We start from the raw sequence: 25,894 nt of genomic DNA, 5'->3' as shown, positions 1-25,894 counted from the left end.
TGGCTTTGCAACTTTTGGGTTATTTTGCAGCCGTGATCAAAAGCAAAGCGGAGACTTGAGGTGATAAACACTGATGAATTCAAGACATAACTCATAGCAAAACATGAAGGTGGTGTCTGTTTTGACTTCACAGCCACATTGCGTCTTTGGAAAGAATCATGTCTTCAATGAAGGTAAAAGTAATTTTAAATGTTCATTTGTCCATTCCCTTCATCATTTCTATGTATTTATGTGCATTTTGAATTGTTTTATGCATGTAAAACTATTATTGTAAAGCTACAAGAATGTGCTTTGTGTTAACATTTTTGGCTTTCTGAGAGTTGCAGAGAGCAGAGTTGGAAAAAGTCAGTGTTTTATAAGTCTCAAGTCTTTAATCTAAAGTCTCGAACTAAGCCTCAAGTAAAGACAGGCAAGTCCAAATCAAGTCTCAAGTCAAGATAAGATAAGTCGAGCATAGCATTCAGGATTTAGTCAGAGCCGAGAAACGTAATCCACACCCTCGTCTTTTGTTCTTAAACCTGACTTCATGTTAACAGATGTATTCAATGAAGCAAATATTGTTTGCTTGCTGGAAAAGACATAACGATCATGTAGTTGAATACTTTCAACATTTTACTCAACACACTCACTGATAATCTCAAGTATTTTAAAGTCACCAGACTAAAGTCCGAGTCGACCCTGAGTCATTATGTCAAAGTCCAAGTCGAGTCTTTGATGATATTGTCAGCTCAAAGTAATCAAAAATGGGACTCGAGTCTTACTTGAGTCCGAGTCACGTGACTAGAGTCCACACCTCTGGTATGTAGTAGTAATAACTACTCATCGCAACACAATATCAGTGAATGTCATTATTGTGTTACTGATGTGGATGTTTATCTTGCTTCGCTTTGCTGTGCATCCATGGCTGTGTTTTGGTCAGTCTGGTTGCCACAAAGTGTCCTCGGCCATGACGTCACAGTAAAGATGGCAGCAGTTCAGAAAACTCACTGGGGGGTGGAGGGGCCTTTCATAATCACAACTTCATTTCACTTGTATTTTATAGTTGTTTACTGGCGGACAAAAACATTATATGAAGTGAATATTTTTATTGGGTTTTTTCAAACATTATTTTTTGTGTCATGAGCACTTTAAATGAGCAAATATAGTTCCTCACCTTATAACAGGACCCTCATTAGTGTAGAGATTAACAATGGTGATTCAATATGAGTAAAGGAACAACAATTCATCTGTATGTACTACAAGTAAACTGGTTAACAAGGGTGATGACTGCATATTTGTTACTAATTGTATTTCCAAAATGTGATATTGTTGCCAACAAAATGAGAAAGAGATAAAAACAATTAACACCTCATGGCAAATTGAAATGGACCAATAAAGATGTTAATACTCTGCAACGGATACCCCAGAGGTAAAGTGGAGGACAGTCAAAACAAAAGGAAATCTCATTTGAAACGTCCCACGAGCTCAGCTCATTATTCTGTGCGCATAGACTTTGGCCTATGAGGGCAGCCAGCTATGGAGCAGCCACCAGCTTCTGCTTGATTAATGAGGAAACTGCAGCAGAGAGGAGGAGGAAGGAAAACTCCATAAGAACTCCCAAGAAGCTGAAGGTACAGAAGGAAAACACAGCTACGGAAAAGCACCCTGAGGAGGCAGCTTTCTGGGGAGAGCAGCGGCAATTAAAGAAAAACTACTTTTTTTGGATTTTCATACACAACCCTTATGTGAGACATGAACACATATGTCTTTCTCTTTTCTGTGTGTTCTAAAGATATAAAAACTGGTAAAAACACTAAGAATGCACAAAATCGGAAACACGTATTCCGCCTATAAAGCCTTCTGAAAGAAACTCCAAAAAGCGCCAACAACGCTCCATTTACATATAATGTGACGTGCATATTAACCAAGCTACAGCGACATTGTTATTATTATTATTAACATTGTTACGCCGATCGAACTACGTTACTGGCGCATTGACACCTTGCCACACCACACCGGCTAGCTACTAGCCGACTGCTGTGTTTTTGTTTTTGAGTTTGGAAAAGTTAATGCTAGATGTAGGCCTCAGTTTCTAAGTTGCGATGTGAAATCAATGCGCCCAAGAAGGAAGTTCCAGTAATGCTTAAAAGGACCAAAATACGACAAAATGCTGTCAGTATTACATGTTATCATGAATGTACCTGTTACTACATGGTAGGAGCATGTATATAAAACCATAAAACTGTTTGGAGGTGTTTCAATCGCTGTCTTTGTAGGCAGCATAGGTGTGCCCCATTACGTGCAGTAATGAACTGTCTCTTTTTATCAGTTTTATATATCTTTATTACACACAGTAAAGAGAAATACTGTACATATGTGTTCATATGTCACATAAGGAGTGTGGACGATGGGCAAAATGCCAAAAAAGTTCATAGTTTCGAGTTCATCCATCCATCTATCCATCCATTCATTTTCTATGCCGCTTATCCTTATTAGGGTCGCAGGGGTATGCTGGAGCCTATACCAGCTGACTTTGAGCAAGACGCGGGGTACACCCTGGACCGGTCGCCAGCCGATCACAGGGCACATACAGTATAGACAACCATTCACACTCACATTCATACCTATGGACAATTTACAGTTGCTAATTAACCTAAGTTTCGAGTTAGCACATTTTTATTCGTTGAACTGGTATCTGGAAAGTAGTAAAAGACCTAAGAAGTTGTGATGGAGATATTAATGAAACATCGCTACACTTGGGCCAGCATACCTGATTGATTGACAGCAAGTGTTTACAGTCCCCAGTTTCAATAACATGGGTAAAAGATATGAATTTATTTATATATGTTAAAATCCATTTGGCAAAATTTTAATCATGAAAGGCAGCACCTTTTTTACAGTGCATTGTTAAACCTTGTATAGTTTCATCATTGTTAAATCCTGCGTGAGTTCAATCACAACAGCATTAATAAATGTCAGTCAATAACTTTTGAAAACTCACAGCTTTATCAAACTTCTGATTTAATGCAATCAGCCGGAACAGTGGGATATAAATGACATTTTAATTAGTAGCTGTAAACCTGTGTTTTATAAACTGCGACATGCTCTGTTAGCCTGCAGCTCTTCATGGCTTTTTAAAGCCGTATATCAGTCGGACATGATGCCAGTTTCTGAAGTGGTTGATTTAAACTGGCTGCAGCAATGATTCTGATTACAAATATAAAGTGTGATCAAGTTTAAAGCCTATAAGGAAATGCTGATCTTTGATATAAAAAACAGTTTTTAGCTTTGACCTTTTCCAGAGAGAGCGAGGCCCCCGAGGTGAATGACATGGTTGAACATTTGCTAAACTGCCTACCTGAGAATTCGGCACCGCAGAAGCATTTGAAGGAGGTAGACGACACTTGAACACACGTCCCGTTGGTGCACATTCTTTTGCAGTTTTCCTTTCCAATGACTTCAGAGCAGTTTGTTCCTAACACAAAGAAAGTTGGATAAGTGAACAGAAATCCAACTGAGATAATATGTGCTTGTGCATTATATGCACATAAACTGACTGCTATTTATTTGGATTTTTTACATTTTATACTTGTAATTTGAATTTTAAATCTGCACTTTAGATAATGCTGCAGCAGGGCATACACTTCGGTAGCAGAGGGATTGAGAAATATAAGTCCTTTGAATGCAAGCTTTTTAATATGAATTCTGTTAGCTTTGAATTTGACAGCTAACGTGATAAGGGCTGATAAATACATCACTGCAAGGAGGGCTTGCATTACATATTTAGTAAAATACACTCTTGATCAAAAAATTGCAAGAATTTACATTTAGCACTGGTGGATCTTAAGGATGTTCGGAGTAGAGATTGAAAATGTGAAAAGAACAAGTGAGTGACACAAATTATTTTCTGTGTAATCAATTTATTGCAACAACCATTAAACTGAAATAGGTTGTTCATCAGTTGATCAGAAGCTTTTAAGACCATAGCTAAAAAAAAAACCCAAACCCCCTAAAATAGAAATAAGACAGTTCATAAAAGGACTCAGTAATGAGTAGCTGCACCATTCTTGTTATTCACCTTGAAAATGGGTTTGAGCATGCTTGATGCCAGTGTTTCCAGGAGGCTAGTGGGAATGTTGCTCCAGCTGGTGAAGATGGCTTCATGGAGGGCATCCACTGTCTCGAACTGATATCCATTTTTGTAAACTTCCCTTGCCGCCCATCCCCAAATGTTCTCAATTGGAGTTAGATCAGGGGAACACACAGGATGGTCCAAAAGAGTGACGTTATTTCTCTGGAAGAAGTCCTTTGCCAGGCCAGCATTGTGAACTGCAGTGTTGTCCTGTTGAAAAACCCAGTCATTACCACAGACGAGGACCTTCAGTCATGAGGGGTGCCTCCTGCAACATCTCCACATAGCCAGCTGCCGTTTGACACCCCTGCACAACCTGAAGCTCCATTGTTCCATTGAAGGAAAAAGCACCCCAGATCATGATGGCGCCCCATCCACTGTGCCGTGTGGAAAACATCTCAGGTGGGATCTCCTTGTCATGCCAGTAATGTTGGAAACAATCAGGACTGTCAAGATTACATTTTTTTTCTCATCAGAGAATAAAACTTTCTTCCATCGTTCAATGTCCCATGTTTGGTGCTCTCGTGCAAATTCCAAACGGGCAATTTTGTGGCATTGAAGGGGACGAGGCCTTTGAAGAGGTTTTTTGTTCTTAAAACCCTTCTCTCCCAGATGCTATCTGACGGTTTTTGGACTGCCTTCATCCCGTGTCTTAATGGACAGCCAATTAGATCCTCTTGGCTCAAGCTCTTTTTTGGGTCTACTATTTGACTTTCTTGTTCTTTCCATAACCCTCAGGATCTTTGAAGAATTTAAAAATGACTGTTTTACTGCGTTCAACATCAGCAGCAATGGCGTGCTGCGAGAGGCCTTGCTTATGCAGCTCAACAATCCGACCGCATTCAAAGAAAGAAAACTTTTTTGGCTTTGCCATCAACAGATCATGACAGCGTGGCAGAAAATTACATTGAATCTACATTTTTGCCAAGATTTTGGCTTTTAAAGACTGTGTTCTCTCAAAAATATTTTTTGTCTGACTCCAATATTTTCTTTTTGCATTTTGAAGCTCTAATTACAACCTCCTTAAGATCCAGCAGTGCTAAAATGTACATTCTTGCAATTGTTCAACTGGTCTTAAAATTTTGATCAGGAGTGTATTCTCTTATACCATCAGAGATGTCAGCGTGAGGTGGGTGGAACCGTGTCACAACCCTGAGCACTCTGAGTTTCAGAGTCTGGCTCAAGGGAACTTCGGAGGTTTGTCTTTTGTGTGCAGTGGATCTTGAACCCGTGACCCTAAGGTCTAAAAGTGCTTATGGATGTTCCTGTTATTATAAACTATATTTGAGTTGTGAAAAAGTCAAGTAAGACTTACCAAATCATATTCAAAGAAGACGGAACATGAGGTCTGTCAGAAAAGTTCCAAAACTGTTGTCACAAAAGATATGTTTCAAATCCAAACTACAAACTACAAGTCTTCCCGTTTGAAGTAATCCCCGTGGAGTTGAATGCACTTTCCCAGCCTTCTCTGCCACACCTTCATGCACTCCTGGAAGAATTCTTCAGGGATCCTCCTCAGCTCTGTCATCATGGCCATCTTGATGTTGTCCAAAACTTAAAAAATGGTCCCCTTGATGACACCCTTTGAGCTTCGGAAAGAGGAAAAAAAAAAATCACATGGAGCCAGGGCAAGTGAGTAGGAAGGTCGCTCCAGCAGGGTAATGTTCTTCTCGCCCAGGAACTGTCGGATGCTCAGAGCATTGTGAGCAGGCACGTTGTCATGGTGATGCAACCATGAGTTGTCTTGCCACAAATCTCACCTCTTGTTTCGCACCGAAAGAAGCAATCGCCACGGGATCTTTTTGTAGAGACGCTGTTGATAGCCTGGCCCTGTGGCAAATTCTCGCAGTGGACGATGTCCCTCAAATCAAAGAACGTGGTCAACATCAACAGTCCTACAACTTTTCTGACACACCTCATAGAAATAACGCAAAATTCGACATTTGATTTGATATATTCTATATATAACTCTGCACATAATGGTTGCCATATATCAAACAGCAAAGTAACATTAAGGCATGGGACAAGACGACACAAACATTAGCAACACGAGCATAACTGTGAGCTTCAGTGCTGACATTACAGTCACATTTTCACAGCAACATCGTGCTAGATTAGCCCATTCACTCAAATAAAACAAAATTATCAAATTTACAGCACCCGCCTTTGTAGCTGACTGATGGACAATTGGCAAAGAGCCAGGTTTTACTTTAAGATGTGTAATAAATCCTGTTTTAATTATTATTTTTTTTTTTACAAAGTTATCCTCCATGAAGTGGTGTGCGCATACACAGGGTGCGCTCATCCAGCTCGAGGCGGGTCGGAGGCAGAATCATGTCCAGGAGAAAGAGGGTTTTTCCTTCATGACGTTGTGAAAACCCAGATGCTCAAAAGCTACCGTTTGAGTGTCTCGTCTCTCAAAAGTGTCGCAAACAAGTGAGGGTCATGATTGATTGTTCTTACATTTGGTGCTCATAAACAGGCTCTAGGGAAACATACTATTGTCATAACCTAATAAAAAAGTAATTTAGCATAATAGGGTACCTTCTCTTTTATGCTACAGATTTAATCTGGTAAAATGTTGATTTTTTTTTTTACTAGGGCTGTCAAAAATAGGGTGTTAACGGCGGTAACTAATTAATTTCATTAACTACGTTAACATTTTTAGCGTCTTTAACACATACGCATCATGTCAAGCCACATCTCTCTGTTATGACGGCAGGCAGAGCCACAATAGAATCCCCCACAGAGTCATACAGATTTTGATGGTCTTTTATAACTTTATTCTGACCTGAACACATCAACAGCCAGGCAATTCCAACACCATATATGTATCTCCAACTCCCAAAAACATCTCTAGTCCGCTCGTCCTGAGAACGACACTTCCTCATTGCTACTGGATGACCGCAAAAGACATTCACGGACATTCCGAAAATCACAACGTCTTTATTATGCATGTATGTGTGGTCTAAATAAACAGAAAGACAAAGAAAAACAGTAAGTTGATATTACCATTTCTCACTAACGTAACTCCTACTCTTTCATACAATCGGAAATCCCCGAAAATACAACTACACTGAAAACGTGAATTCAATTAAGTTACGTGGTGCTTGCAATAACACAAAGTGTGATTCTGCTACTATTAAAGAGACTAACGTTAAGCAAATAGGCAAATACACTTTCATGTGTGGTATTGTTTAGCTGGAATTAAACTTTGCTCATTTGGAGCTGTTAATACATAAATACAATATATACAATATATAAAATTGTGTCCTGTCGTTTATCTTTCTCTTCATAAAATACAGCAAAAATGGGCATACTTGGCACATAGTGGCAAATGGTGATTAATCATGATTAGTTCATTTGTGATTAATTTGATTACATGTTTTAATCATTTGACAGCCCTACTTTTTATGTAATATGACAACATAATTGTCAAAATTCTTTATTCTACCATAAACATTTGGTAATCAGGTGACCTGAAGTTGCTGTCTTGTTTGGCACTTTCACTTTTTCTAAATTACATCCAAGACCCTCCAACTTTATTGGCAGCTAATCAGTGTTCTTTTGATCTGATTTGACTGGATAGACCTCAATTGCAAATCTTGTTTGTCTGTCACGTCTACTCTCTAATGTTGATTTGCAAATTCGGCAGCTTACCAAAGAAGACAAAAAGTGGGGTGATTCATTTCTAGCAAAACGCATCAACAAGACACACACACTCCAGAAAGATTGAAATGGATAGTAGCAACTGGTTATTGTTTAAGTACCATTAAAGCCATACCAGCGCCTGATGCAGTGCTTTTTGAAAACCAGTAATGAGTGTTTTGTGGCCTTACCTGTAAAATGTGGAGGACACAGACATGTATACATTCTGTGGTTTGGATCTACGGATCCATTACTCAAGCAGACTGCATTGTTTTTACAAGGGTTATCCAAACAGGCATCATATTTTTCACAAAACCTCCCAGAATAGTGGTGGTGACACCGACAATGGTAAGCCTGTTCCCATTGGTCCGTTTGACAAACACCCTTCCCGGAGCAAAGTGGGACCAGAGGGGAGGCCTGACAAAGCTGCATCTTCAACGTCACGTTGAGTCTTAACCCAAGCTTACACAGCTGAGTGTCTTTGTCATGCAGAGCAATGAAGTAGTGGACACCTGGCTCCAGCCACTTGCTGTCCACTCGTTTGCTTCCATTTATGCGATGAGGGAAAACAAACTGGCCTTCTGTCAACCCGTTTGCAGAACATCTCTCAAAGTTGTTCTTCGAGACATTGACCACTCTGATCCCATATGACGTCAGCGTTTCGTCGGCAGCCATCAACAGCCTGTCGCCATGTTGCAGCTGAAGTGGACAAATCTGAGGGCTGTTAAGGTCTGCACAGTCTTCAGTGGTGCCACAAATGTTGTCTATGAGTGTCCAGTTTATTTGGATAGTGTGCTGGTTCATGTGCCACTCAAGTGTAACTGGTTTGCTGCAGCCAGTTTGGCAATGACTATGAACTGTGCAGCTGATAAGAAAGGCTATCACGTGAAAGAGTGATGTCTTCATAGTTTATCACTTCTTATTCCAACCAACCGTGACCTTTTAAGCTGACATCCGGGAAGTGTGGCGGGGGGGTACCTGGGGAAAATACATGTTTGCATTAATAATTTGCAGATGGCACGCCTTACAACTTTAAAGTATCAGTAATGTTTGTTTTGTTTTCTTATTTGTTTTTGTTAGTAACACAAAGGACGGGGAGGACGCCAGGAAGGGCAACTTGTGTTGGTGACGTGTGGTCAGGGGAGGCAGGTGAGGCAGAGCCTCCAATACAACAAATTAATAATGATAACATAAAATAAACATTTGTCCAATAAACTGTATAAAATATATTTTCTGTAAGATTCCTATCATTTTTAACAATTTCTTAAGAAAAAAAATCATTACATTTGCACATTTCCTGATCAAGTACAGGCACCATCCCACCACTGTTATGGCTCGGAGACTACCAGCCTTCCATGTCGGAGCTTTTCATACACGGACACGACTCTACACATACACAATAAAGGCAAGACTGGAGTGCAAGAAATTGTGTGACTATTGATTGGCCTCCTTCCTCCTTGGCAGATGTTTGAGTACTCTTAGATATGATTACTACACCTTAAGATTCAGTCTATTAGCTCAGCCCATTTGAGTCTAAACTCATAGGCCTTCTTGATACACACTTACATAGCACAGTCGGAGTTGCGCAACACTTAGATGTAACTCATGGAAAAATACTGTGACACGAGGCAAGCACAAACAGGTGCATTGTTCTCTTTCTTGCTCTTGCGTTAATACAAGCAGAGCACACAATCTGAATTGTAATCTTTGACCAAAGCTAGCAGGTTGGTGCTTAAGTACGTGAAATGGGGTCGCCCTGGCTACGACAGAAATGGTATTCTCCTTACCAACCAGTGTACCATCTGCATAAGACCCAAGCTGTTGTTTAAGGGTCAAATGTAGTTCTGCTTTTAAATAGCCAAAGTGCACACTGATACTGAGGATTCAAGGGTTACATGCAGCGTTATCATTATCTGAGTGCATGCAGGGCTGCTGACCACCAAGCGTGTCCCAGCAGCCTCAGCCTATCTGAAGAGTTTCTGCAGAGAGTGACAATGCCAAAATATAAATAAAATATTCTCTTTCTGTCCCGCTGCTGCCTAAACCCCACTCTCTGGCAGGGGAGATGAGTTAAAGCAGACTACATAGTCTTTTTCCCCTCAGGCCATTTTCACATGTGTGCGCAACATAATATTAAAAAAAAGTCTCAATGCCTTGCAGAATGTGGAACAGCAGCATAAAAAAACACAGTGGTGTGTGTGTATATATATATATATATATATATATATATACACACACACACTGTATATACATGTACACAGTATATACTGTATATACAGTATATGCATAAATATATAATTAAATAATTAGAATACAGTATATTGTTCCTGTTACGTAGCAAGTCAGTAAGCCTCAAGCCTTTCTTCTTTCTTCTTTCACTGGCACTGCAGGAATTAAATTGTCAAGTACGCTAGTGTTTTTTTCCTTCCACTTGTTCTTTTCTTTCAGACAAAATTAGCGACAAGGTGAAGCTGATTGGAAAGTTTCACCAAACTTGGAGTGTGCCAGATAGTGTTGATACTTTCTTTTGCATGCTTGATGAAACACCTGTAGTCATCACACTAGAGCACAACCTGTACCAGCAGTACATCTGCAGCCTCTAGTTTTCGGGGGGGGGGAACACCTTTTCGTGCTACACGCAGATGGCAGAACAGCTTCATTTGTTATTTCAGTCAATTTGACTGGATGGGTGAAGTGTTAATGGTGATAAATTTGCTAGGTTGTTCCAGAAATTGGGAGAATGCATTGACTATCAGATTAAAAATTTAGGAGAATGAGCACTGGGTATCATAAAAGTAAAGTACAGTAAATAAATTGCATAAAATGTAACAGTAGAAAATGTAATGACACACCAGCAGTGATGTTCAGGCAGGATGAAAAATAAAAACACTAATAATGACAACATGAAATAAATGTTACTATTTGTCCATTGAACTGCCTTATAAATGTATTTTCCTCATGATGCCAAAATCGCTGAATTTGCACATTTCCCAATCGAATACAAGGCTGAAACTATGATGAAGCTGCCTCAAGTGTCTCCTCTCGGCTTAGTGAGCAAGCCCTGCCTACTGTCTGATTGCACTCAGCGAGTGCACCGAGTTGGATCATGCCGCTTGTTTGTCAACGTATCACCAATAATATAATCTTGCAGAAAGATTTATTATACCCTGTGACTTTCTACAGCCTGTGCATTGTCTTTAATGCAAGTGTGACATCATTATTCATGCTAATCGGACAATAAAAACCGTAGAAATGTCATACAAGAGGCGCTTGCAATTCTCGCTTCATCCTAAAAAGGTGGGAGCGTGCATAAGCTAGAAGGTGCACCAGGCACCAAGAGGAGAGCAGCAAGTCACATGTAAGATATTTTTATGCATATTTTATTTATGCATTAAAAAAAAACCTCCAAAGGAGGCATTACCTCACCAGCCATCAACCTCATTGCACATCACTGCACACCAGTATGGTTAAACATACTGTGCACCGACAAACCTCTATTTTCAAACGCCCCAGTTTTCGAATTATTTCGTTTTCGACGACAGTTTTTGCCACAATTTTGCTCCGGTTCTCGTACACCGTCTTGGTTATCAGCCAATACTGCGTGTAAAAAAAAAAGAAAAGTTTGTTCTACCTGTACTTTATCATTCTGCTGAATCAAGTGCCGAAACAATGCACCCCACTGTCTGTGCACTTGTTTTATTAAATGTAAATAATATAATATGAAATAATATAAATAACATAACAATGTAATTTATTGACTGTAAATAATAATCTAAATAACCCGCCATGGGGCCAACGAAGGTTGCGAGCGGCAGCAATTTGATAAAGAAGGTGAGAAACACTCTTGAATTCAAGAAACAACTCATCATAAAGTACAGATAGCATCTGTGTGGATGATCTCGCTAGGGTGTACGGTAAGAACACTAACAATACGGGGTAGATAAGGGGTAAAGGTGTTCACAAAACAGATCACAGACGATCAAAGACGTTGAGAAGCTGGTGTGGAGTTGTTGGTGTGGATCCCCTCCTCTTTCTCCCCTCTTTCTGTCCCTCTCTGCTCCTCACCACACCATCTTTGTGAACAAAAGTAAAAGCGATGTTAAATGTTCAATTCACCAATTCATTCTTCTTTTACAATCATTTTGCATTGTTTTCTGCAATTTACTGCAATTTAATTTCTGCAATCCAATTTACCACAACAAACAAGGGATTGCTGTATATGAAGAAAGTGAGTTTGTGGATCCCAGGAGATATTTTTACGCCCAGACGTGTCTATAATTGTAGGTGGACCAGCCAGGACACCTCTCATTTTGTTTTAGTATAAAAGGCTATTACTTGTTGCTTGTACTTGCTAAACTCAATTATTGACTACTCATATGAAAGAAGAAGAATAGAACAAAAATTAAGCAGTTAAATACAAAGAGAAAGACAATAGTCCATACTATTATCTATATTACTTTAATTGTGGAATATTAGCTTGATAACGCATCGATCGCCTTTTCCATCTTTTCTAAATAAACAATTGTGAGAGACAATAAGGGTTCAGTTAAAAGGATTCAATTTGGAACAGGTGAAATTAAAACTATGTATCAGTTAGAGATGATTAAATAAAAAGCCCCCGCAGGTACTGATTAATTATAAACGTTATTACTGAATTTAGTTTTTTCCCCCCTCTATTGCCTTAGATGATCATTAAATTAAACAGTCACAAGATGAATTAATCATAACACTGTAAGATTGATTATGATATCTCCACTTTTAACACAAATTAAGGTAACCCACTGACACAAATAACAATGGTACATTAAAAGGTGTCTAAATAAATACAATGAGTTCAAACCCAGTGACTAGTTGTAGAGCTTGCACTGTGTTTATGATCAAGCTTGCACATAATACCAAGACATTTAAAAATAATAACAATGTCTTTATCAAACTTATTGTACATGCATGGCACATATCCACAAGCCAGGGTGAGTGCTGCAGCGATCTAGTTTCTCCAGAAAGAGAAGCGAGCGAGCGAGTGAGCGAGCATGCAAGGGACACAAAGACGACACTTTTATATCACCACGCATGATGACAACTGACAACATCTACAAGCAGCATGAGTAATAGAGCAATGCCAGAGGAGACACAAAAATGCTGGAAGATTTCCATGGATGCTATGAAGGCAGAAGACTGAAGGTGAATGAATTTTATCATCCATCATTATTGTGATTAATTGAATTGCATGCAATGTCAATTCAAAATGAAACCCATAGTGCGAGACACCACCTAAATAAAGGGAGCAAAGGTTTTTAAAGGGATACCAACATGTCTTAAAGGTATTGATTAAGATTAAACTGGGCCGCACGGTCTAGTAATTAGGGCCACTGGGTCAGAAGCAAGGTCAGGTACGTGAGGGTCAAGTAATTGTCTCCTCTCTGCTTCCCGCTTTCATTAGGACCCACATTTTAGGATGCCAAACACGCAGGTGTGCTGAGGTCAAAAGATCAAGGCAGGCTGTGTAAATCCTCACTTGACCAATGACACCATGAGGATGACAAGTGGTCACGTCAGATGAGACAGCATGCATATCACTGGTTATCTGCCATGTGACAGCATACTCTTAATACTACTCTTGATGTGTTTAAAAATGCTGATAATTGACTGCCTTGTGTCACTTTCACTTGTATGGCGCGTTTCTACTTTCATGGTACTGAAAGCGCTTTGACACTATTACCACCATTAACCTACTAATGAGCAGCATCAGGAGCAATTCGGGGTTCAGTATCTTCCCCAAGGATACTTCAACATGGTCATGGGAGGACAGAAGAACGAACCAGCAACCTTACAAAAGGTTGGGAGAGGATCACTCTACCACCGCCCCATGGATTTGAAAGTCAGTAGGTTTATCAATAAGGTAAAAACGGATGATGGCAACTGTTTGGCAGGCACTTTCAAAACTAATCTTCCACCAATCGGAGCAAAAGCAGGAATAATTTCTTCTTTTTACACATAAAGTTCTGATAAAACCGCTGATATACTACTGCAGCCGCACAGGCAGCAAGCAACCAGCTGGGTTCTTCAGCTGTTACTCTATTCCCATGGTTTCCCGTGTATCCTGCAATATTCGGTCTGTATTTGGGCATAACCGAGCCAATTAAAACATGTTTAGATTTTTTTCTTACGTTCAAAAAGAATCATTGAAATAATTATTTGACTAATTCATTCATTGCGCACAACAGTTAGGTGTCTTCCAATTCATATGACCATTGTATTGTTTGTATATTATTATCATCATTGGAAAAATATGGAGATTATATTGTATACTTCACAATGCCCATCTCTAAAATATATACCATACAATGCAGGTTATGTGTGTCCAACATAGAAGACATAAATGCATATATTAATACCCAAATATACGGCAAACCTGTCACGCTCTGTTTTGTGTTATCCTGACTTTTAGTTTGTTACTCGCCTGGACTGCACGTCGACTGTGTCTGTCCCTGCATCCGAGGATTCATAACTACCCGAACGTAAAAGTAGCTGAATGTACAACTCTTTCAAGACTTTTGGAGTATATTTTTTTTAAAGAAAAAATAATAAAAACTAGAGGTCAAAATCAGCCATTTGTTTAAATCATGTGTTCAGTATTCTCATGGCATTCAATCAATCTCAGCTGGACTGTTTCAGGTTGTCTTAGAAGACGTTTCGCCTCTCATCCGAGCAGGCTTCATCAGTTCATGCTCAATGACTAGGTGGGACACACCAGTCAGACTAGATAGGACTGCTCTAGTCTGTGTTCAGTAACGGTGAACTCTGGTTGATAGCCTAGTAACAATAGAAATCCTCTTCATTCGCTGTGGGAAAGGAGTAGTGGTTCTTTTAGAATTGGGACACCATGGAAAGATTCCGGTCAGAGAATCATTTAATCATCTTTATTATGTAGGTGGATGGGCTCTTTAGAAATGTGTGTTAGTCCATTGAAATTGGATTTGTCCAAAGGAGTGGATTTGTCCAAGTAGGTGTGTGTCCAAAGGCTTGTATGTGTGTGGTCTAAACAATAGGAACACATGAAATTACAAACAATGCCACATAAAGGAGCCCAATAGCACTCACATGACACAAATAAAGGCATGCACAGTACACAGATCCAGTTATGCTAAGAGATAGACAAGTGAGAGCAAACATGCTAGTCAGTGAGCCAGCTAGCAAACAACCACAAGCACATGGCTCAGAAGTGTACCCCCAGTCACACCACATCCAACAAACTATCTTTCATTTAGCTAGCGTAAATCATGCAACAGCAAACACTCCTAATGTAGAAAAGAATCATCAAACTCACCTTATTGAGTCACACAAGGCACACCAAGGATGGACACTTCATACCCCACATGGGAAGCAAGCTCATACTAGCAAAACTGCTACCAGTGCTCAGCTAGTTCCTTTTGTAAGAAGGTTGCATTCAAGTCCATACCACCCAGGAACAAGTTGCTGCTGCGTTCATGGACACTTGGACATCACAGAAAAGCCTACAAATGTTCTACTTATAACAGACATCAATGTTACACAAATAGACTTTCAGACATTAGCTTCTCACCAGTTGTTTGATTATCTTAAAAGTAGCATAACTCCTTTGTTGTTTGCTAACTTGCGAACAACCTTTGAGACACTTTTTTGAGTGGGTCTTTGTGTCGCAGCTGCAACGCTCCAGGTCACTGGTGTGTGTGAATGACAGGAGGAAAAGCTCTCACTCTCTTGGGGAGAAGGCATTTGTTGCCACCCTTTGGTTTGCATGTATAAATCTCTTGTATAAACCTCAAATATTAGACAACCCATCTTTTTCAGACTTTTTTGTAGGGAAAAAATTGTTTCTAAAATTTGGACGGCTATTCAGACAATTTGCCATGACCTCGTATATAAACTACAATGAAATGCCACACAGTTGGTCTGAAATTCAGTTATTTCAATTGCAGCATGACACCTGCACTTAAGTTACTATAGGTGTACCATTCCGAGTGTTGTAGTCTATGTATTTACGTACCAAATCCAGGTCATAATAAAGAGGCTGGCTGACTATTCACTATACAATGACACTTGTGCATCAAAGAGAGCACACAGGTGTAAGCTGATACAACTTGAACTAAACTGTGAAGACACCCTCATACACGGTAATTTCTCTTTTTCTTGATTCAAATCTGCCGACAGCTGCAGCAACTGAATGTTGATGGTGTTTGTTGTTCGGCTCCATGCATTGCATGTATCCCACACTTCCCTTGCCAGCTTGTGCAGTGCAGCTTGACACAAACACATAAAAATATCTCTTCATGTTGCAAGATGCTTCTGATTCTCTGTCATAATAAGACCCCTAAAAAGCATTCATTTGAGAATGTGTTCTTTTAGAAGTCACTTCCACTCAGATAAACTGGCAAAGTCATTAAATCTGAAGGCAGAACCTCAGAGAAAGAGGCAGATGAACTTCATTAGAGAATCCATTCACCAGCATGTCAATCTGTTCTGAAAGTCCAACTCTTTGTCAGTGAAAAATGACACAATCATTGGGAAAATCATTGCACTGTAAAATAAACAGAGGTTTTAAATCAACTGGCACAGACCTCATTTTCCCTGTCCACTCGCTACGTCTCTAGTCTATTTCTGACAACACTCTGGCGCTTCAATACGGTCTTTCTGAGGACATTTCCCAATCACAAGTGTTCTGTGTGAAAATATCATGACAATAGACCTGATAAATATTAATACTTGCTCATTCCCATGAAACAGCTATAATTCAAATTGATGCCCAGAATCCGCTGTGAGCAATTGATGTCCCTGTGCAGCCACTGGAGAAGTGATTAGCCGAGCATCAGGAGGCTGCTGGCTGCCGCCTGTGTCACACTGAAGATCACTTGTGCTCCCTGTGAGGCTTTGTGGATCATCACTATCTGGCTTCAACACTGATGAACATTTGGGCCCCTGAGCCATGAAAGCCAACCTCTGTATCAATTTCACTGCTTTAAAGGCAGAAGCTGATGACTTTGGCAAAACCTGTTTTCACCCACTTCTATGACGCATTAACGAGAAAGTCATATTCAAAGGCTTTTGCACTGTACTGTACAGTACTTCTAATCTAACCTAGTATAAAGGCTATTGCTTCTCATTAGCCTTTCTTCCCAGTTCTTGGGACCACACTGCAATCAGAGAAGTCGTCACAGAATTTAAAAGGTTTTCAAATTCTATTAAAAATAGGAGCAAAATATTTGGTTACCGCGCTGGACTCTTAGCATCAAAAAGGAAGATCGAGAAGAGCCCAGAATGAAAGTAGACAAAACAGAGCAGGAACTAAACACAAAATAAGGGCCTGAAACCAGAACTAATGCACAAAACGGTAAAACAACCAAACTGTCACATAAGCAAACATACAGGAGGTGCCAGTATTACGACTGTAAATGTGACTATATGTCTAGAGGGCTGGAATAATATTTTAAAAATTATTTAGAAGGTCGTAAACAGGTTTTCTATGCTCTATAAAAAATATTCCATTTATAAATAAGGAATTCTACTTCATTGATGGAACTAATTAAATGTGATAAATGAGGGATTTCTGTAATTTAAAGGGAAAGTTTGACTCACCGCTGAGTGGGTGTTTCACAGAAAGAAAGGCAGTGTTATCGGTGCAGTATTTTCAGTTGATAACGGAAGCACAACCAAACAAATGAAGCACGCCAACCACGGTGACGAGCAGCAGCTGCAGCAAGAGGAGAAGTGACAGGTTCACCCAGAATTTAAAATGACTTGCGTCCTGCCACAGCAAGGCGGCAACCGGAATTACGCCCTGTTACATAAAGGTGTAATAATATCTAACATGAGCCATCCATCCATTAATGTCATCCTGTTCAGGGTCACAGATGACCTGGAGCCTAAACCAGTTGACTTCAAGCAAAAGGTTGACTACACCCTGGACTGGTCACCAGTCAATCATAGGGCGCATAAAGAAAAACAACCATTCACACTCACATTCACACCATCACTGAGTGGCAACTGAACCAACATTGGCTGCATGGGCAAAGTGAACCACTACGCTATCAGTGACCAATTTCATTTTATACCATATTGAGGTACGGAGTTGTCAGAATTCACAGCCAAGGCAGTTGATTGATTTCAGGCTTTGGATTAGGTGTACAAGCGTTGAGCAGCCTGTGAATGTGTCACCATGTAGAGACTTTTAAATAATTTTTTTTCACCCTACAGCGGTCCAGATAGAGTATATTGTATTCAGCTATGAAAATACTCCATAAAAGCATTTGGACTGATGCTAACGTAAAAAGTCACACCAAAGTTCCTGCCAATATTCCCTACTGCTGATTCACATTAAAAGCGGGTGACACATTAGTCACAGGAAACGCAGCGTTTCTCAGCGAGTAAATAGTGCCATCGCTCATCCAAAAAGTGTCTATAAAAAAAGACATTTTGACAGTGGATCAGTTTGAAATATTGCAGAGAGTAATGGAACAAGAGGGAACAGCTACGGTGAGCCGTGAGAAAAAGCATTACAGGCGACGGTATTCAACTACAGTGAAGTAAAACAAGCTTTATGATGTGTCCTAGTGATTTGCACACTCACACTAAATGTTCGCTGGAATGCAAAATAACTATTATTTCTTTTCGAACTAAATGTTTTATTCACTTATGTGTACTAGACTGGAGTCAACAGGTGAAAGACTGTCCAGTGCTGACCAAGAATAAATAACTTAAAATTAGCAGTGCAACCTTTGACATCAGCTACCTCAAGCATGTCAGATGAGATAAAGATAAACTGATTTGACCTTTAACGCAAATCATTTTGACCGTTATACAGTGCAACCTTGGTTAGCATACGCCCCGGTTAGTGTGTTTTTCGGTTAACGTTGAAAATGTACGCCAAAATTTGGCCTCGGTTTGCTTACATTTCCTGGTTATGGCGCATGTCTTGTCCTGTTATTAAAACACTGCTTGAGTCCAGCTGTGTTCTTAATATATTTTTATCACAAATGTTCTTGTTAGCCTCCTTAGCTTGCTAACAAAACAGCAACTGGAATCGGAAGTCAGCTATGTCACCCGTCTATGATGTCATCAGCGGTTGACTCAAAAATGTTAACACAAACCACGTTTTTATAGTTTTACAATTATAGTTTTACGTGTATAAAACAATTAGAAATGCTTATAAATGATAAATTAAATATATAAATGAACATTTAAGGCTACTTTTACCTTCATTGAAGATGTGACTGTTCCCAAAGACATGATGTGGCAGTGAGATCACCACCTTCCTCTTCAACACCACCTTCTTGTTTTGTCTTGACCTGTTTTATCAAAATGCTGACACTTACAGTTTTCTTTGGCTCCATTTTGGGTTATTGATGTGAGAAACCCGATGACAAAACAGGAAGGTGTTGGTGGTTGATCTCGCTGCCACATCGTATCTTTGGGGACAGTCACGTCAAGAATCACGTCTTCGATGAAGGCACAAGTAACCTTAAATGTTCACTTCTTTTTTTAAGACGGGAGCAAAAACAAGTGTGTAGATTTTTTTTTATCCATCCATCCATTTTCTATGCCGCTTCTCCTCATTAGGGTCGCGGGGGCATGCTGGAGCCTATCCCAGCTGACTTCGGGCGACAGGCGGGGTACTCCCTGGATTGGTCGCCAGCCAATGGCAGGGCACATATAGACAAACAACCATTCACACTCACATTCATACCTATGGGCAATTTAGAGTCACCAATTAACCTAACATGCATGTTTTTGGAATGTGGGAGGAAACCGGAGTACCCAGAGAAAACCCACACACGCACGGGGAGAACATGCAAACTCCACACAGAAATGCCCAAGGGAGATTCGAACCCAGGTCTTCCCGATCTCCAGACTGTGACTATATGGCCAACATGCTAACCAGCATGGGTCCAAAACACATTATATCGACAATAATTAATAGTTTTACATGCAAAAAAATGCTCATAATTAGTTTAATTAAAAAAAAATCAGCCCAGATATCTATGTAATATGTGCAGTATGTACTGTATGTACCGAGTCTATGTTGCCCGCTGTGTAGGCGGGGCTGACTAAAAGAGTACCTTATGTACTGTTCAATTGGGATTCAAATGTGAAGCATCTTATCCCAGACGATTTTGAATGTTTTTGAAATAAATTCTCTCTCAGTAGCTGACAATAACTAACAGTGACATGGTTTAAACAAGCAAAGCACACATAGAAATTGTCTATTTGACAGTATATCATTTTGAGCATTTCTTGTGTAATTAACATTTCTTAGACCCACAAGGGGTGCTCGGATGTGCACTATAATTAGTGCTGTTTTGGTTGAAGGCCAAATCAATCCACTCACATAAAAGCTTGTTAAAAAAAAATGAAGATATTTGAGATTGACTTGAACTTTTTAAATGAAAAACAAATGTGTGCTGAAGCACCCCGAATCCAACCACCTCAGTAGATGTAATCCTCAATCTTTATTATTAATCTGCCAATAACTGCAGTGACACCATGCAAGAAATGCCTTATTTAGATGAAGTAGAGGTTAGAGAAGTAAGGGTAGGGTAAAGCGACGTTTCTAAACCTTCCCCAGCTAACACAACACAAAGTTGGCCAACACTCTGAACACAGTCTGTAATTTATTCAGTAATGTGCCCAATGCTGTTAGAAAGTCACAAAGCAATTTTCTGCTCTGTGACTGTACAACCTACAACTAAATCAAGATTATGTGACTGTGCAGCTTCAAAGACCAGCTTTATTTTCTTTATACCAGGCCCTAAAAGTTGTGAAGTGATTCTTATAAAAGATATACAGTATTTATCCCTAAGCAAACTAACCAAGCAGTGTATAATGGTTCTACTGCACAGTACCAAATATACAGACAACACAATAGACTACACAACACGGGCACATTTGAAAGCATTGTGTCACTGTTGTGAACTATTTTCAAAGGGGAAGTCAAAGTGATAGTGACGCTGTGGTGCTGCAGGTCTTTATCCTAATTTAGCCTGTGAGTCAAAGCATTTTTTAAGGAAAAAAAGAAGGAAAAATCCAGCACTTTGAAATATTCTGTGTAGTTACAGAGTGCGTGAAAGAATGCTGACAGGACAGGTGGCAGCCAACTCATTAATTTCATATTGTCATGTTTAATATGATATTCCAGTATGGTATTCAACACCAGCGACGTGCGATACCACTGATCTGGTTTCCGATCCCATGCTGTGCAAAATTCAGCCTGGTACCGATCCGATACCGATAATTTGCGCACTTAATGTGTCTGGTGAATTTTTTAAAGTTGTGTGTTTTAAATCACAGCATAAAGAATACAAGGCATCAGAGTAATTTACTTAATTATTTTAAATAAATAATTGTGATTTACAATATGTCCAAGCTAATATACAGCAACAGAAAAAACAGGACAAAATCATGCAAAATTTGTGAAAATTGTACAATACAAAAGAAAATATGTAAATTAGTAAAACCATTACAATAAACGATTAATTATTAACAGCTACTACTAAGAATGGAAACTTTATTCACAACTCACACATGGTTCTATTTACGATTGGTCATCATTTCAACAGACTGGGACTGGCTGACGGAGCAGTGTGCCGCTGCGCTTACGCATTACTCAGGCAGAAGAAAAAGTAGTTCGCACGAACTGCGTATCATTTAGACAAGATTAATAATTTAGTTACTTTCCACTATGTTCTTGTTAATGACATACTTCACCTCAAATGACTGAAATATCAGCAGTATCGATATTTTGATTTGACAATCGATTTTAGAGCACAGTAGGTATCGGAAGTATGACTATTTCAGTATCAATTCCGCACATCGGAATTCAACACTCTCAGTTCACAGATGTATCACCTTCCATAGAAGTTATCCCATTTAGAATAATACCCCACATGAAATGCTCAAGGTAGCTGAGGTTCACTGATGCTCTGTTAGGGGCTGATCCTCTTGTTTGCGCTTAAGTGTTTTTCTATGCGCTTGGAGTTCCCTTACGTGTATTCTCCCATGCAGAGTATTGGCATGCCCACCAACCATAAGCTGTGAATAGTGGCAGGCTTTGCCATGATGTCATTTTTTGGGGAGGGGGGTGTGAAAATCATTTCCTAATGCTTGTGACTGTCATTGAAATCAGTGGAAAAGCACACTTTTAATTTGAAAAGGCCTTATACATTGAAAACAAATGTGACAGGTTTAATGGATATGTGCATTTCATCAAGAAGAGTATCTTGATACATTGTACTCCGTTACGGAGCCTCCGTGGCTGGGCTTTTGAGTGTGTGTTTCGTCATGGAAATGTGATCGTGTGTATGTATGCATTCTTCCTGGCCGGATGTAAATAGTAACTCCGTAGATGAAAGTTTGTTTCACTTGTTATATAAGAGTTTGGATTAGTCCAACTGCTGCTCACACGCTTTACCTCGCAATTAAAGCAATCAAATAACTGGCTGATTGATAATCATCCCTGAACCATTTGTGTTCATTTCAGATGAATGAATGGTGTAGTGGAAATGCAAGAAAAATGTTTTGGGTTTGTAATATTGACCAGCAAGTAAGGAAGAAAGAAAGAAAAGAAAAAAATCTGTCAGCGGCATTTTGAAAAGATTTGATAGCTTTCTGGGAGTCTCGTTTACCAAATTATTAATATGTGTAGCGGAGATTGTAACTGCATCCACACTTGAAGTGCAATATAATGTTTGACCTTCCTTGGGCGCTGCACTTTTTACAGCATCAGAAGTGCATAGGGGAAAAAGCACTTAAGTCAATGGGAGAATACGCGCAAGGCCATATTTCACAGGGAACATGGTAGGTTTGTTCCAAACAGAGCACGTATCTTGAATGAAGGTGCGTCGTGACAGTTTTGCCTTTAGGGAGGAGAATCATGTGCAGCTGGAATTCGCACAGGTGTGTGGCTTTTCCCCCAACTCGCATGCGAGATTTGGGCCTTCAGTTCTACCAGTCACCATCAACAATTAGTAATTGGACTGCTGATTCTGAATATTGTTATCCCACATAATCGTTGAGGTAGGTAGGTTGTAATTTTTTTGGGGGGGATCGGACCCCAGACGTCCAAGACAGAAGCCTTAATAGCAAAAAATTATAATAATAACATTTTAATGGTATGCTCATGAAGAGCGTGATTGTTCATTAGAAAAAGCTACAAGAAATACTCTCAGGTAACAAGGAACTAAAAATAACGGTACAGGGGAATTATAAAAGGCACTGTGTAATACTAAGAAGTTAACAACAGAAAATATAGCCAGGCCAAAAGGGCAAAGCAAAGCACCAAGGCAGGCAGGAAGATTAAAGGGATAGTTCTGATTTTGAAGTTGTATGACATCTCATCAGTGTAGAACATCAACACCCCACACGTGGTTCCGCGAGCCCAGTTCTGGTCGGATTTCGTTGATGAGAAAAGTAGTTCCGGATAGTTATTGGTGTTACTTAAGTAAAGAGTTTGGCTTCTCAAAACAATGTGCGTTCAAAAGAGTAATCCATCCATCCATCCATTTTCTATACCGCTTCTTCCTCATTAGGGTCGCGGGGGCATGCTGGAGCCTATCCCAGCTGACTTCGGGCGACAGGCGGGGTACACCCTGGACTGGTCGCCAGCCAATCACAGGGCAAATATAGACAAACAACCATTCACACTCACATTCATACCTATGGGCAATTTAGAGTCGTCAATTAACCTCACCTGCATGTTTTTGGAATGTGGGAGGAAGCCGGAGTACCCGGAGAAAACCCACGCGCACACGGGGAGAACATGCAAACTCCACACAGAAATGCCCAGGGGAGAATCGAACCCAGGTCTTCCCGATCTCCAAGCTGTTACTGTGTTGGCCAACGTGCTAACCACTAGACCACCGTGCGGCCAAGCAATACATTTGAATGACAAAAAGGCCTCCTTTAAAAAATCAGACCTCACAAATTGCTCTGCTTTACTTTCTCTGACGTCGTATTAATGCGCGCTATCGGCTGTCGATTGCTGTGTATGTGATGAAAATGGCTGCGACCCTCACATTTTCACCAGCTGTGGAACACATACGTAAGCAAGATGGCTGCGACGTGCAGTGCAAAAATCTGAATCTGAGCAAATCTGTGTATTACATCCTCGTGGCATTTCAATCAGTACTAGATTTAGAAGTAGATTTGGTGACAGAGTGAAGTGACTGTGTTTGGGGAGGCTGCTTCTCACACACTATAATCTGGAGTTGGCTTCTAGCCATAAAAGCCTCCTTTAAACGACAGATTAGCATTACATGCGGTAGATGTGTCTGTCTGCCCCCTTTCTACAAAGTCTAGGCTGGGATTTAGCATGGCTGGGTAATCTGACTAGTAGGACCATCTGCTACTGTATGCAGAGCAGCACAGGCTCGTCTCTGCTGGCTGTCAATTAGACTAGAAGGTCTTTACTGGTAGGAAGCATGCTCACCATTAAGTTGTAAAGAATCTTCACTCCAGGATGTTGATCTGTAGCAGCACTTTGCAGAGTTACTTATTCAAAGTTGAGATGCAGCTCTCTCTGGGGAAAAGGGACTGCTGAGCCATTTAGGAGCACGCAGGAGGACGCATGTTGCTAGGAGACGTGATCAGACGCTGAGTACTGAAGGCGGGCCTGCCTGCAGGAGAGAGGCCCTCTGGAGCCAACAGGGCGGAGATACAGGCTGCCTGATTGATTATTCAATTAGGTTTAACTAAATATTCAGTAGCCAAGCCAAGACCTTATCTCGCGTAAACAACTCACGCTCAGTTTATGCAGGACAAAGGAATGGGTAGGAAAAATAAACATGTTATGGTATGCCTAAAAGCAAAGGGCTTCATGTGAATCATAGCAGATATGGCTACAAAAACAGTTGATTCATTGAGTACTAAATAATACATTATTGAAAATGTACACACTTCTGTGCCATGCATGAAATATGTACAGTCATGCCCAAATACACTGGCATCTTTGCCATCTTAAGACCAGTTGAAAAATTGCTAGAATTTGCATTTTGCACATTTGGATCTTAAAGAGGTTTTAAGTAGAGCTACAATATGCAAAAGCAAGAAGGGGGGGGTGAGACAAAAAGCACTTGAAAACAACAATTAAACTGAAATAGGCTGTTTATCAGCTGATCAGTTTAAGACCATCGCTCAAAAAATAACAAAAAACTCTCCAAACCAAAACAAAAAAAAATCTCAGTAGGACTCAGTAATGAGTAGAGGCGGACAGGACTACATCAGCAAACGACCGTGACGGAAAGGACAAAATCATATCAACAACCACAATGATAATACTGTCATACATATCAGTAGTAATAGTAGTAATGAAATGATTAACTATGATAGTGAACAGAATGACAATAACTCTAATGCACACAATTGTAATAACTACTAATATTTCCGATATCAACATCACTGTAATAAAACCAACAACATAATAACACCCTGGTTAAATCAGTGAGTTGTGTGGGGAAGTACATATGTACTCTGAATGTGTATATGTATGCGTGTACAGGTATCGCAGTATGTGTGCACGTCTGCATGTATATAAATGTGCGCCAACGTGTGAAAGTGTAATACCACTGAGAATGCATGAAAGGAGAGGGACTGCCTCCCATCACCCAGATTCAATTCAAGATTCAAGAGTTTTACTGTATTGTCATATGCATAGTAAAACAGGCAGTTATACTATGCAATGAAATTCTTATTCTGCTCATTCTCCCAAGAAAAGAAAGAAAACACAAGAAAGAATAAGAACATAAGAAACATATGTACCAATAAATTAAGCAACAACAACAGAAGAGACATTAATACAAATAAATAAATCAATAAATATATAAATAAATAATTAAGTGCTATGAGTGTGTGCAATGTTCTGTGAGGTCTTGATCAGCAAGCTCCAGCCAGGCCGAGCCCTCACCACCAGCCCCCCAAGAGCCAGCCCACAAAGCCACCCCCCCAGGAACACCAGCAAGGGGCCGCAGAGAGGAAACCCCGACCAGAAAGAGGGCGCCGGCAGGCCGGAGGACAAACCAACCCTCGAGATCACACCCCACAAAGGCAGACGGGCACCGGGGGCCACACACCAGCAGGCCAGCAGGATGACATTAACACCATCAGGTGTAC

The 25,894-nt window shown here is 40.1% G+C and overlaps 1 protein-coding gene across 13 annotated transcripts in view; it reads right to left on the bottom strand.

Annotated features, from left to right (window-relative positions):
* eys (eyes shut homolog) overlaps positions 1-24,351 on the bottom strand; it is a 259,527-nt gene extending 235,176 nt beyond the window's left edge. For 6 of the 13 annotated variants that reach the window (XM_054798572.1, XM_054798581.1, XM_054798579.1 and 3 more), the window contains exons 1-4: positions 24,216-24,318; positions 11,737-11,832; positions 7,951-8,737; positions 3,338-3,454 (exon numbers count right to left, since the gene is read on the bottom strand). In XM_054798572.1, coding sequence (XP_054654547.1) covers positions 3,338-3,454; positions 7,951-8,665 — 832 coding nt within the window. In that variant the 5' untranslated portion in view covers positions 8,666-8,737; positions 11,737-11,832; positions 24,216-24,318. Of the gene's footprint in view, positions 1-3,337; positions 3,455-5,426; positions 6,105-7,950; positions 8,893-11,687; positions 11,833-17,371; positions 17,452-24,215 lie in introns of those variants that run through there. The other 7 variants (XM_054798573.1, XM_054798574.1, XM_054798577.1 and 4 more) reach the window with 7 other exon arrangements.
* Positions 24,352-25,894: the final 1,543 nt, after the last annotated feature.

The sequence above is a fragment of the Dunckerocampus dactyliophorus genome, chromosome 14, assembly GCF_027744805.1.
Source record: "Dunckerocampus dactyliophorus isolate RoL2022-P2 chromosome 14, RoL_Ddac_1.1, whole genome shotgun sequence".
Lineage (NCBI taxonomy): Eukaryota > Metazoa > Chordata > Actinopteri > Syngnathiformes > Syngnathidae > Dunckerocampus > Dunckerocampus dactyliophorus.
This window is presented reverse-complemented; position numbering and strand designations above follow the sequence as displayed.